The sequence below is a fragment of the Phyllobates terribilis genome, unplaced genomic scaffold (genome assembly GCF_046119375.1).
Source record: "Phyllobates terribilis strain yellow unplaced genomic scaffold, ASM4611937v1 Scaffold_5__5_contigs__length_657084704, whole genome shotgun sequence".
Taxonomy (NCBI): domain Eukaryota; kingdom Metazoa; phylum Chordata; class Amphibia; order Anura; family Dendrobatidae; genus Phyllobates; species Phyllobates terribilis.
Genome location: NW_027362765.1, coordinates 138,322,814 through 138,338,156, shown reverse-complemented (window position 1 = coordinate 138,338,156; position 15,343 = coordinate 138,322,814). Strand labels below are relative to the sequence as shown.

The 15,343-nt window shown below is 40.4% G+C and overlaps 1 protein-coding gene across 1 annotated transcript in view; it reads left to right on the top strand.

Annotated features, from left to right (window-relative positions):
* Positions 1-5,328: 5,328 nt before the first annotated feature.
* Positions 5,329-15,343, top strand: part of HNF4A (hepatocyte nuclear factor 4 alpha) — a 177,278-nt gene continuing 167,263 nt past the window's right edge. Inside the window, exon 1 of the mRNA XM_073683066.1 lies at positions 5,329-5,521. Coding sequence (XP_073539167.1) covers positions 5,473-5,521 — 49 coding nt within the window. The 5' untranslated portion in view covers positions 5,329-5,472. The remainder of the gene's footprint in view (positions 5,522-15,343) is intronic.

The following is a 15,343-nucleotide window of genomic DNA, read 5'->3' as shown; positions in this document are numbered from 1 at the left end:
AAGAGGAGTGTGAAGATGAAGGTGATGGGGATGTGGATCGTGAACCCATATCTGTAGTAGGCAGTGCCTTCCTCCATCCTATTGTCTGTGGTTGTCTGGACTGATTTTTTCCTTGCCATCTAGATCTATATGGGCTACCCGTATTGCGTGGGTTTCTTCCCCTCAATATAGCTCCCCCTCTCTCAGTATCCGACGTATCAACGTCTGATGATGAAATATCAATATTAGGTCTCTGGAGAAAATTGTATGCCTGATTATCCTTAAATTCAGCTAGGTCCTTTGTAAATTGGCTATGTTTCCTTTCTTTAAGGATTGCCTGGTATTTTTCCACAGATGTCTGTAGTGCGTTCTCTCTCCTATTAAAGTCAGGTACAATTTATATTTTTGGGCCCTGTCTATCGGTTCATTCAGTTTTTTACTTGAATCCTCCAGGAGCTTTTTCTCCTCACCAAGGAGGATATTCATAAACCTCAGGGATGATTTAATAGATTCCTGAGCCCAAATTGTTAACAATTGTTGACTAGCTGTGCGTGGAGATGGTTGTATCGTTATCCTCAGGCTTTTAGGAACAATTTTATTTTTTATATAATTCTCCAGGCCCTTTATTTCCCACCAGGCCTTGATGATTGCTTTATAACCAGCCAGCTATCCTACTGTAACCCTACCTATCCTGCAGCAGCCTACAATTTGCAGTTTTATCCATTCTGGGCATAAAATTCAGCCATCGGCCTCCTGATGAACCATAATGATTGGAGAAACGAGTTGAGGCAAAGTCTAAATACTAGATAAGTTCATTTATCTATTTCCTATATCTCTACTCTTGATTATTTTTATGCTAGAAATACATATGTACTAGAATAGGCAGTCACTTTATCATTTTGTGCTTAGTTCACTTGCTAGGGCACAATAGGGACAGGAAGGGACAGCCACCGCTGAGTGGGGTCGCCAAATACGCTATTAGCGTGCCAACCTCTGCGTCAGGCAGGATTATAATAGAGCTGTATCAGGGCAATATAAGTCCTTATTATTTATCCTTCTTAGGGAGTAATGTCATTATTGAATATTGATAGTTGCCACATTGGTTTTTAACACACGGGCAATGGTGTGTTTTAATGAAACAAAATAAAGATCTACATTTTTAGAGGGTTTATATGTTCACGCTGTTAAGATTCCTTCTTAGTGCATCAAATTTGTTGATCTCTAGCAGGAGATGCCCTAGCAAGGCTCAACCCCCTATGGCAGAGAGGGGATCTTGTCACCTCAGATCTACAGGCCTTCCTGGTGGCCTTCTGAAAGGTTTCCATGAGCTGAGTTTTGCATCTTTTGTGACATCTTCCCTTCCCAGCTTCCAGGAGCAGCCCAGAGAGGTGATGCGTGTGAGGAGTCCATCATGTCTGGCTTTGTTCTTCCAAATACCACCCATTCCCCAGCCTGTTGAGGCAGCTACCCGTACAGAATCCATGAAGGTCGACCGTGTTTGGCAGGCTGAGCAGAAACCAGAACTCAGTCGTGAGAAGGGATTACAGTATCACTGCGGTTGTGTGGAACATCCCAAGAGTCTTTGTCCTGAGAAGTCTGGTAAACTCCAAAGCCTTTGGTCAGTAGGGGCGAGAGTATTCCCTGCCTACCTATGACTGTTACTGTATCCATGGCAAGTGGAGACTTCATTTCAGAGGGAAAGTTGTTGCAAGCCATGAAGAGTTGGTGTCAGATTCCCGTCCAACAGAATCCGGTGAAGGTGTTGTCAGGTGAAGGACGAGCCCTACCAAATAACAGTCAAGTCATTTCTGAACAACTAGAGCTCCAGATAGGAGCAGTGTATATGGCGAAGATCGCCTTCCATGTGGTGTCTGGTTCATTAAATGCACTTCCCTTCAGTCGTCCGGAGCTGAGAACTCAAGTACCCGTTCTAGTCTGGATATCCTGAGAAGTGTTTCATTGGGGACAGTCAAGTCACAAGAGGTGGCTGGTCCCTATATGTCCAGTTCAGCCACCTGTGTCGTCATCTTCTCCACCAGGTCTACTAGTCACCGATTCATGGTGTGTTGGCGTCTGCAAAGGAAGGGAATCGGAGGTGATGTCCTCACACAGTTCCAACGATTGGTCCAATGATCTTCCCCCAGGAACATCCCCACCTAGAGGACTTGTCATCTTGGAGACCAGGCTAAAGATGGACCCAGAAAAGGTATCTTCAGTCTAGAAGAGAACATCAAGGCGGAGGCATCTTCCAAGTCTCTGCGATCCACCAACCATGCGGAGGAACTCCAATTGGTCCTTGAATCCTCTAGGGTGGTAGCTGATCTCACCGGACGGAGAGTGACTTTCCAATGCCAAGTTCCTGGTACTACACCCACTTTGTCATATGATGGCTTGATGGAGAGAAGCATCCTAGTCGTGAAGATGGTGAGAGATGTAACCTTTCTTCTAGTGGATAGGAGAAGTCATGGTCCTGAAGAGAAGTCGTGGGAGACAGTGAAGAGATGTCGACCTCCAACTTCTCTGCAGAGAGTCCTTGTGGGCTTGAAGAAGAAAGAGTGTACGAGGGGTACTGTAACATTAATTCCGGCGCCCCTGCATGGTTTCCCTTCCCCCTCTATGCAGGGACGCTGACATACTCACTGACCCCGCAGTGCAGCATGTCCCTTGGCATGCTTCCTGCTTCCTGGTTCTTGGAGTTCCAGTCATGCGTGCCTAGTTTGCGCATGCTGAAGTGTTATTAAAGAGCCACCAATAGCTGGGGGGCATCTTGTATAAAAGGCACCCTCCCTAATAGGTAGGAGCTGAAGCAACATTGTATCATTAGTGGGTAGTGGAACCAGTGAGTTGTGAGGTCCCCTGGCCCTTTGCGTGGCCAGTGTCCTGAACCTGAAGTCCCTGGTCCTTGTGTGGCCAGCCCTGAACCTATAGTCCCAGGTCCTTGTGTGGCCAGTCCTGAACCCATAGTCCCTGGTCCTTGCATGGCCAGTCCTGAACCTATAGTCCCTGGTCCTTGTGTGGCCAGTCCTGAAACCGTAGTCCCTGGTCCTTGCGTGGCCAGTGCCTGAGCCCAGAAGCCACTCCGGCCGTACCTAAATCTATATCCGAGACCCGTGTGTCTGAATGGAGCCTGAGTCTGTGTCTATGTCAGTAACCGTTCTGCTAGAGGATCCAGAACCTAGTAGTCAGAATGGAACCCGAGTCCGTATCTCGGTCAGCGAACCTGACCCCTGGGGTCAGCAAATGTAGTACCGGAGACTGCCTAGGAGTGGTACCTGGCGGCTAACTGCAGCTCAAGCCTGTTTCCAATATGAGGAGCTCCAGTGATCACGAGGTAGCCGCTTAGCTACACCCCTTCCTAGGTAAGTGCAGCCCTGTGGCACAGTGGGTCCACGAACCACATGCGCCACCTGCGGGCGTGACATGGTTCAACTGATGGCCTATAAAAAGGTGTCTCATTACCAAGGTGCCACATAAGAAGCATCTTATGATTTGTAAAACCAATGAGCTGTCTCAAGACCTTCGGAACCTTATAGTTGCAAAACATACTGATGGCATTGGTTACAGAAGAATTTCTAAACTACTGAAGGCTCCAGTGAGCACTGTTGGGACCATAATCCGAAAGTGGAAAGAACATCATTTCACCATAAACTGGCCTCGGCCATGTGTTCCCCGCAAGAACCATCAGTGGAAAGCTACAGAAAGACCTGGAATCAGCAGGCACAATTTTTCAAAGAAAACTCTAAGTAATGCACTCAACCTCCATGGCCTGTATGCAAGCTCGTCACGCAATACGCCATTACTGAACAAAAAGCATATTCAAGCGCGTTTAAAGTATGCTCAACAACATTTAGACAAGCCTGTGAAATACTGGGAGAATATAGTCTGGTCAGGTGAGACCAAAATTGAACTCTTTGGATGCCATAATACACACCATGTTTGGAGGCCAAAAGGTACTGCATGTCATCCCAAAAATTACCATACTAACAGTGAAGTTTGGAGGAGGGAACATCATGATGTGGGGCTGTTTTTCGGCATATGGCACCAGCAAACTTCATATAATGCACAAATGTACCGAGACATTCTTGATAAAAATCTGTTGCCATCTACCAGGATGATGAAAATGAAACAAGGGTGGACATTTCAGCAAAAGAATGATCTCTAACACATGGCCAAGGAAACTCTCAATTGGTTGCAGAGAAAGAAAATAAAGCTGCTAGAATGGCCCAGCCAATTACCTGACCTGAATCCAATAGAAAAATTATGGAGGGAACAAAAGCTCAGAGTTCCATAGAAGGTGCCAATGGAAGCTTCATGATTTGAAAAGTGTTTGTGTGGAAGAATGGGCCAAAATCACACCTGAGAAATTCATGCAACTAGTTTCTCCATACAGGAGGTGTTTTGAAGCTCTCATCACCAACAAAGTCTTTTCTATGAAGTATTAAATACATTTCAGTAAATGTGTTCATTTCTGATTATTACACATAACTTCATTTATTGACATCTATGGTTTGATTTCTTTGCCTGTGTGGACTGGATGGGTTGTTACTGACATCTAGTGAAAATTTCATGTCAATAGCACCTTTGGAAGAATATTTACTTAGAAAATTGGTGACGTGTTCAATACTAATTTCACCTGCGACAGATAGATAGATATAGATCGATAGATAGATAGATCGATAGATAGAAATATAATTTTTTTTAAATATTATTTGGTGAGTGCAAGGTCTCTTGGACACCAACTCTGTTTTTCCAGTTGAATATACCAAGAAAAAAGTAGGTAGCCCTCCAATCGTGTAAAAAGCACAAGCATGAGAAAGGTTCTCAATTTGGAGTGCTGCCTACTTTTTTCCTTGCTAGATAGACAGATGGATAGATATGATGTCACCCTGCATACAGGCTGTAAGATTTGCTGGGATTGCTGATGGAAGCATTGTCAGCAGTCTAAACATGGCTACTTTAAGTTGTATCAAACCTTTTTAAAAACCATAAAACAAAGTATCAAAATAGTATCGATAGATAGATAGATAGATAGATAGATAGATAGATAGATAGATAGATAAATGCCTCCAGGCCCCAGTCCCTACTACCTCTGCATGCCCTATGCTACACTCCTAATCCTAAAATAATAATGTAATTAATAATTAGAAAGTTCAATAATTAAGCGTAAATTTGCCTGTTACTTAGAATTTTCAGACTATGCATATCCTATGTCTTGGGGTGAGGTGGGATGAGGCGCAGTAACCAGCGATGTTTGAGTTTCAGGCTTTGCGGTTGCTATAACGACCTTGTAGGTTGGTCACCATAAGAAGCTGGTTACTGTTTAACATGTCTTTCTACATTAGTCCTGATTATGAGAATCAATATGATAACAGCACGACACACACACTACCGTGCCTTGTTTTACAACACCTCGTCTCGCAGCGCTCACTTGGTTGGACCTGTTTCGCCATTTCGGCTGTTAACTATTTTCTAAACCGAAGAAAGCTATAAGACATGGTCAATGTCAACACTGAGATCAACACCACCATGGAATTGACATACGGTAAGGGGGGAAACTCATACATAATTTATCATGCCTGCATTTGAATCGAGTATTTTTGTGTTTTTATCTTGTTTTGGGGTTTTTTCACAGAAAAAAATGGTGTCGGATCAAAATGTCTCATAAGAGACAAATATGAGAATTAAAATCACATGTGACCTGTATTTAAAGTGCATTTACTGTTTTTGTATTTTTCACATTTTGAATTTCCAAAACTTTTTGTGTTCAAATTTCTTGATAAAACGTGAACAAAACAGACTTTGATCTTTAGCCTCACGCTTTCCTTTCCGAGCTAACAAAGAAAGATGTTTTATTGTATTTTATCACACTGTCTTACACTTCCGAGATTACTGATGTTTGGGTGGTCTTTTTAGATCTATGTATCTTTTTTGTGCTATTTTTTAATATTATGTAAATTTTAAGTAATTTATCCTGATATTTTTTTTCAGAAATAAATCTTAATTTACCCTATTTCTATATTTTATAATTAATAGGTTAGCTTTGTTACAATTTTTTTCTCATGACTTACATAAGAGTCCTTTAGAAAGAATTATTATATTATACCGAAGTATTTAAATATTATAGCTTTCACATTTTTAGGCTTCTTTTTTCTGAATATAACGCCTACTAAACATGGCTTTTTTCACATAGTCAATATCCTTCAACAATAGGGAAGTATCGAACAGAGGAAGTACACACCTTAATGTAAAAAAAGATCCAAAGCAAATAAAATTCTGTGGTTAGCAAACAGATCTTTATAGAAAGTTAAGTGTCAGGGACGTGAATGAATTATTAGCTTATTCTAAAATCAACAAGACACTTGGTAAAAGCAGATTACTTAAAGACAGAATCGGAAATGTAGCGACTGCCTTGGATTAATGTTTATTTCTTTAATGATCAAATAATAAATATTTGCTTGGAATATTAAAATGCTAGTATTATTCCATTAGAATTATTATTTTTTATTATAATTAATAGCATGTATTACTGGTATTTTTATCTTATTGCATGTATATATATATATATATATATATATATATATATATATATATAAATATATACACATATACATATACAGTACAGACCAAAAGTTTGGACACACCTTCTCATTTAAAGATTTTTCTGTATTTTCATGGCTATGAAAATTGTACATTCACACTGAAGGCATCAAAACTATTAATGAACACATGTGGAATTATATACTTAACAAAAAACTGTGAAACAACTGAAAATATGTCTTATATTCGAGGTTCTTCAAAGTATGCACCTTTTGCTTTGATGACTGCTTTGCACACTCTTGGCATTCTATTGATGAGCTTCAAGAGGTAGTCACCGGAAATGGTTTTCACTTCACAGTTGTGCCATGTCAGGTTTAATAAGTGGGATTTCTTGCCTTATAAATGGGGTTGGGACCATCAGTTGCGTTGTGCAGAAGTCTGGCGGATACACAGCTGATAGTCCTACTGAATAAACTGTTAGAATTTGTATTATGGCAGGAAAAAAGCAGCTAAGTAAAGAAAAACGAGTGGCCATCATTACTTTAAGAAATGAAGGTCAGTCAGTGCGAAAAATGGGCAAACTTTGAAAGTGTCCCCAAGTGCAGTTGCAAAAACCATCAAGCGCTACAAAGAAACTGGCTCACATAAGGACCGCCCCAGAAAAGGAAGACCAAGAGTCACCTCTGCTTCTGAGGATAAGTTAATCCGAGTCACCAGCCTCAGAAATCGCAGGTTAACAGCAGCTCAGATTAGAGACCAGGTCAATGCCACACAGAGTTCTAGCAGCAGACACATCTCTTCAACAACTGTTAAGAGGAGACTTTGCGCAGCAGGCCTTCATGGTAAAATAGCTGCTAGGAAACCACTGCTAAGGACAGGCAACAAGTAGAAGAGACTTGTTTGGGATAAAGAACACAAGGAATGGACATTAGACCAGTGGAAATCTGTGCTTTGGTCTGATGAGTCCAAATTTGAACTCTTTGGTTCCAACCACCGTGTCTTTGCGCGACGCAGAAAAGGTGAACGGATGGACTTTACATGCCTCGTTCCCACTGTGAAGCATGGAGGAGGAGGTGTGATGGTGTGGGGGTGCTTTGCTGGTGACACTGTTGGGGATTTATTCAAAATTGAAGGCATACTGAACCAGCATTGCTACCACAGCATCTTGCAGCAGCATGCTATTCCATCCGGTTTGCGTTTAGTTAGACCATCATTTATTTTTCAACAGGACAATGACCCCAAACACACCTCCAGGCTGTGTAAGGGCTATTTGACCAAGAAGGAGAGTGATGGGGTGCTACGCCAGATGACTTGGCCTCCACAGTCACCAGACCTGAACCCAATCGAGATGGTTTGGGCTGAGCTGGACTGCAGAGTGAAGGCAAAAGGGCCAACAAGTGCTAAGCATCTCTGGGAACTCCTTCAAGATTCTTGGAAGACCATTTCCGGTGACTACCTCTTGAAGCTCATCAAGAGAATGCCAAGAGTGTGCAAAGCAGTCATCAAAGCAAAAGGTGGCTACTTTGAAGAACCTAGAATATAAGACATATTTTTAGTTGTTTCACACTTTTTTGTTAAGTATATAATTCCACATGTGTTAATTCATAGTTTTGATGCCTTCAGTGTGAATGCAAAATTTTCATAGTCAAGAAAATACAGAAAAAATCTTTAAATGAGAAGGTGTGTCCAAACTTTTGGTCTGTACTGTATTTGTATATGTCATACAATATCTATATATTTTTTTTATACACAGACAATAAGATAAAAATACCATTAATAGTAATTATATATATATATATATATATACATACACACACATATATATATATATATATATATATATATATATATATATATACACGAGTTTTATATATAGTTTGATTGATTTGTTTTACTTTGAAAAATAAATATAAAATAAAATTTCATATGATAGAATATCATATATTTCATATACATTTTTTATTTTTTATTCTTTTGCAGCACAACTAAAGGGTAAATTGAAAATTCTAAACATTTGGATATATAAACAGGTTCAATAACAATAATAAGAAGAATTATATAAATACAAAAATAGTTTATTTACTCTCCAAAACTCTTCTGTCTATGTTCAAATCCACTTTTTTTCCACAATTTCAGGCTTAGCAGTACAGTATTACAGTGTACTAGTGTATCTACTATGTAGTTTATTTTATATAGTTGGCAATTGTTCATCAATGTCCATGGCAGAGTTCAAGTTCAAAGTGAAAGGAAACCTGTGGGGAAAATGGCATTATTAACATGTGCCAAATAAAATAGTAACATTTTTAGCTTTCTCATTATTGATTAAAAAAAGCTATCAAATTATTACTAATATTCCATAAAAAGGATCACCCCATATGGAGATACAATCTGAGAGATAAATACAAGACTGTTATCATGCATACCAGAGGCAGGTCGTAATTTTTTGACCAAGGTCCGTCAAGCCTATCAGAATGCCAGACGTTTGTCTTGTGGGCTCTGGCAGAAGATAACCCAATTTGTAGATGGCTTTTGGGCTAACAGGTCTACAGCAAATATCACCTTTTTTGAAAATTCGAATTAAACTGTGATTTGATCTAATTTGTAATCTTATGGTTAGGTTATGGCAGGAGCGGACACAGACAGAAGAGGGCCCCTGTGCAAGAACAATATATGGGCCAGAAGCTCATCATAATGCACAATTCCACCTGCTTTGGACAGATAGTGGACCCCCTTATATCTTGGGCCCCTGTGCAGCTGCATAGGTTGCACCAATGCTATATCCACCCCTGGGTTATGGGAAAAGTTTTTGTACCATTTTGTTTCCTTTTGTCATTGGTGTAGTGCCAGTGAAGTGCACATATTGCCCCTTGGTGCTAGGAGAGCATTTATGGAAGATTTATCCTCTAGTTCACCATGTCTTCTGTTATGAAGCCATGCTATTTTGGATCCAGGGTCTATTGCCTAATATGGGCCCATACTGTACACCTGTATGTTATTTTATGTATTTGTGCATAAACATGTACTCAAAACATGCGGTAATTCCCCTGAATATCCAATTCCATATTATGGCAGTGTTCTGGTATTGTGGCACACGGTATGACTATGGCACCATTACACAGATATGTAGGCACTGCTATACATGGTCCTATGTTCAGTCACTTTATTTCTTATGGACTGTTTTAGTTGAAGCATCCTCTTTTGTCTCCTGTGACATCTTCATTCTCCCTATTGCTCAAGGGCATCACTTTGGATTATGCAACTTACTGAGAAGCCCCCTTCTTTCTGTACTGGTGGTAATAAATGACTTTACTGCATTCAGTTACAGCTGTAACATCCTCCGTAAATATATTTTACAAGTAGAATGGTTTCACGTGACAGTTTTGCTTTATATAACGTTGCCTGGAAATACCCGGAGATTTTTGTTTAGAGTAATAAATGGGTCGTTATACTAGATAAGGGCAGAGGGGATGTAAATGCCATCTGTACATTAGAGAGGACAGGTAAGCTCTCCTGACAGATCTGTTCTAATAAATTGTTCTATGCCCCAAAGTATAACAAATATTAAGCATCTTTTCTCATAACAATACAGAAATGTATGAATAAATGAACAACTTGGTGGCAGAAGGGAAGGGATGTCCTTACGCGGTCTGACATTGTCCAATCAGTGCTGCCAGTGTCAGAAGTGTAGAGGCACACCCCTTTGACAAAAGGAATAGTAAGACATGTCAATTTATTCATAATTTTCCAGGATAAACAATAAGGGAACAGCACAACTCAATGTTTTAAAATGACACGATCCAGATTTGATCTACAATGGGGAACACAACTATGTAAGAAACTAGACATGTCCGGAGAGCTGACAAGTCCTCTTTAAAGGGTTGTCCAATTTAAAAATGTACAAAAGGAAGTGAGGGTTAAAAAATGATATAGATATATAATTATATATATTATTATATGCTCTCCTTCTCTAACCCCTGTAGTTCCAGGGGTCTCTGGCTGAACAGGAAGTGATGAAACATCCTGTTCTTTTGTCACCTGACCATTGAGCCTTGCGGTTGGCTGCAGCAGTCAGATGACTGGAACAGGGCGTCATCAGAGGCACATCCTATGATATTTCATTCCAGTCACCTGACCACTACAGCCAATCACAGGTGATCGAAGAACGGATCGTCATTGCTTCCTGTCTCACAGAAGACCACTATAGAAGCCTGGACTGAGCCACAGGGGTTAGAGCACATGACTACACATTATTTAATTACCTTTTCAACCATCCCTTATTTCTGTACATTTAGGTCAGATAGCTGCTTTAAGGAGTTATTTTACTTCATTTGTAAACCTAAAGCAGGTGGTCACCCAAAGCATGCATGCCTACTATTACCTATTGCAGTGAAGCTAGCCTATCTATACTTTTCACCATGAGTAGCCCCTAAAAATGTTTTCCCATTTTTGGGGACCATACTCTGACTCTGAACTAAAGAATGCATTTCACCACTCTGATGCTTTGCTCCCAGATGAAGCATCTTTGCCAGTCCAAAATCAGTATTTCATCCCTACTCTAAAAGTGGCTGAAATAACCCCTGTACCAGGTTAGCTCCATTTCTCTGCATTACATAAATAACACCTAAAAATGATTTGCAATATGCGAGGCAGTCTTCATAATTAGCGGAGTTTTCCAATCACAATAAATGATGCCATTTTGTAATGATGTGCAATCTGTTGGGGTGCATCGGCTGTGATCCACATCAATTCCTGAAGTTAAGCTAGTCAGAACCCAATGTACAGTAAGTGACAGTTATCCTCAGCACAAAGTGATCAATTAATCTTGCCATACAGTCCACAAATAACACTGCCAGTAGCAAAATAAGTCTACTTGTGCAGTGGCCAAATAAAATTGCTATATCATCCCAAAATCACACTGCTATACATTAGTCACTAAATTTACTATGCAGTGCTCAAATATAATTGCCATGCAGTTCCCAAATAATACTTCCATACAGTAGCCAAACAAAGCTACTATACAGAGCTAACATACTAGTGCCATACAGTGCTCAAGCAACACTGACATACAGTTCTCTAATAGCATCTTATAGTGCTGAAATATATCATCCCAGAGCACAAACAATACCAAAATGCAGTGCCATACAGTAACCATATAATCATGTTCTAGTAATAGCTACATAGGAATCTAAAAAATAATGCGATACAGTGACCCAATAATACTGCCATGCAGTGCCCAGATGATATTACTAACAATTGCAAAAATAATACCAAGTGCTCTCATTTCTCCCAAATTCCTTATAAATAGGAAAATAAAATATGTGTCCCTATCGTATGCTGATTTACGCTGGGGGATGGAGGCATCATATGGCAGTACACAGTGTCTACGCCTTTATGGAAGGATTGTAGTGTTACATGAGAAAATTGTTCTTGTGATATAATATTTTTGTGTACACAGCTCAAAAGATAAATGATCGAAATCACTCATTATAATAGTCATATGTGTCTTCCTCTTTTTTTGTCTTAAAGGGAACCTGTCACCTGATTCATGCTGCCCAAACCATGGGCATCACAAATCAGAGCCTTGCTGCGATCATAGCAGCCAGGTGTATTACTCTCCGATACGTCAGCATTTCAGAAAAATTTTATGTTAACGATCCGGCTGGGGACTATAGACAGAGAAAAGACTAGTCAGCACTGGCCGGACAAGCTTCTTCTAGCGCCACTCTAGATGATTGACAAGTCTCTCCCATAACTAGAGACATGTCACCTCTAGCAGTGCTGGGAAAACCCAGCCAGGGACAGAGCCAGGCTAGTCTGGGCAGCATAGATCAGGTGACAGATCCCTTTTAATGATGTGAAAAGACATGTTATCACTGGTATGCTGGTCAGTTCCTCCCAGTCCTTCTCCCCGGCTGCAGTCTCCTAGTCTTTATAATGCATTACCCAACTAAATCTGCTGGCTATTCATTTAAAGGGGTGCTTCATACGGTACACTATCCCACTTGGTGCACCAGTTACTAGGGTCTCTGGCAAATGTTTTTTTGTTATGTGTTGCCCCTTTTGGTGACATATGTCTTTTATGATATCACTATAGCTACTGACTAGCTGCTACAGCCATATGATCTGGAGCTTGGGAACCCAGACACTGGATCCAAAAACAATTTGGTATACATGTTATGATTTTTTCACAATCTTGAGCCGATAGAAAACAAGCTATAAACGGGTTGTCTGATCCATTGGCGTGCAACATCCAGCGCCCCCGGTGTCGGCGACGGACGGAACTGCTCAGTTACGGAGCTACACAGTACAGCTCTGTCGACTGTATAGTGGCCATGGTCAGGTAGTGCATATCTGCCACCTATTCAACTCAGTAGGGGTTGGATGTGCAGTACCTGGCTATGGACACTATTCTGTCAACAGAGCTGTACTGTGAAGCTCCAAAAATGAGCAGTTCCGGCCACCGCCAACACCGGGATCAGCTGATCGGCTGGAGTGCCGGTTGTCACACCCCCACCAGTCAGACATTGATGACCTATCCTAAAAATAAGCCATCATTGTTAAAGTCCCATACAACCTCTTTAAGGATTGGAAGAACCCTTTTATACTCTATAAGAAACAAATGTGAGCCTTTATTATTTACACCCAGGGGATACAATCTGGATATCTTATGTAAACACAGGTGCAGAAATGTTAACTCACTAAGTTGTGTAGGGAGTCAACCATATTTTCTTTCTTTTCCTCGCCCCATGTCTCCATAGGTTTCTGTATTCACCCAGTTCATGGCTATGGCTACTGGAAAAGTCATAGCCACCAACTGGACAGTCTTCTTCAGAAGAGACTACTTAGGAAAGTAGAGGGATCGGGAAAAAAAAGGTTTGGGATTGCTAAGTGCCAGGTGTTTGACAACTTTGGAATTTGCTTGGGATGGAGCCACTTATGACGTATACTTCACCAAAGTCTTCATTTTTTTTTTTTTCAGAAAAATACAGTACACCATAACCGAAACCAGACAAATCCTATTTTAGTCAATGGGGTCCTTCTCGTGCTGGCTGCATCTTTCATGCAAATTATCTGTATTCTACATGAACTTAATTTCTTTGTTTCTAGAACAAAACAGAGAAACTGAATTCCAAAATGTAGGTGTGCATAGAGCCTAATACCGTGTGATACCTCGCTGCTGATCCATATCTAATCCTGTGCAATTCTATGCTGCTGATCAGTTGTACAGTTTTCTGTTGGGTAGTGCATTGCTGAACTGTTCAAGTATTATATAAATCTGTTTTACACCTTGCTGGTCAAACTGATGTATCTAATCCCATATGGTACTGTTTAACAGATGTATCTGATATTCATAAATGTTCATCCCTTTTCATTAAGATCTGCATAGTTTAAGAGATATTATCACCAGGTCAGAAGTGACCACTTTTAAAAAAATCCAACATGTAGTTTCCGAGATGTGGATCTCTTTATTTAGTGCGCCCACTATGTGTAATTTTATGTTCTTTACCAAGGAAGTGGTGCTCACATGGTAATTATGCAGAGAAACCTAAAAACATTGCCCCACAGAATGCTTGATAACAAACCCTTTGCAAAGACCATAAAAATTAGCAATAAATAAAAAGGCTCATTTCTGTGGAACTATATGGCAGATTTTAAGGAAGAAAAAAAATAGAATACTCAGGAGAACAGCACGATTAAAATAAAAGTAAAAATTGGCCAATTTTGACCTAGTGACATGTGATTTTTAAGTGCCATGGCCGCCTTCTCCTCATTGCATTTGTCATCACGAGTAAAAAGGAGGCAGCCAGGAGGCGTCTGGAGGATAGCATCTTGAGCACTGAAAGGGTTAAATTCGTTATCCTTTACTGAATATTTATGGCATATCCACATAATATACACAGCTTTATGGGAGTTCTGAAAATTGCTAAGCAATTGAGTCTTGCAGTTTTTGGACTCCTATAGAAATGAATATAGAGAGATGCGTATGCAGTCAGCCCTTTGTTTTGGATAGTGTACCTTGGAGCCATGACCTCCAAATAGATGTTGTTTCCAGTGGTGATACTCATATCTGCAAGTCATTCTTGGCATATCCTTTCAATAGCTCTAAATGTATGAGTTTGGAAACTTTGGAAACTCTTTTAAATTCGACCTGTCACCAGGTTAATAGTGGACAGTTTATGCTCTTATTTTATTCTTGCTGCTTGCTTGAGTATTCAAGATTTTTGTTGTTGTTTTTAATCCACCATACAGTTCCAGAGATATAGACGTTTATATATTAGTGCTACTTATTTTGGTCTTTTCCAAGGGGGCATGGCTCACAGGATAATAATGCAGCGCAGCCTAAAGACACGCCCCAGAGAATCCTGTGAGCTACGCCCTCATGGTAAAAAATAATGAAGCTTTTATCTCTGGAATCACAAGGCAGGTGGGAATAAAATAAGAGTCACAACTGGCCACTTTAGATCTGGGGACAGGTCCTCTTTATCAGTAGACGCTTGAATTGTAGAACTATAATCTAAGTTTTTCTGTGACAAAGCAGTAGAATAGCCAAGCCCTCTTATATAAAGCATGATCCATTGCTCAATTGCCATCCTGTGAAGGTCTTTCCCAGGTTGACGCCTCTCCAGATGTACAACTTGTTACAATCATATTTTTGCAAATGCTATAGAAGTGAGTGGAGAGAGCCTGGCATGCATGGCCATGTCTCCTTTCCAGGAGATAAGCGCGAGTCCCAGAGATGGGATCCACATCTACAGACATTTGCGGGATATCCTGTGGTATGCGGATTTGAAAAATCCTGCTTAAATCTTGGTCTAGATTTTATCTG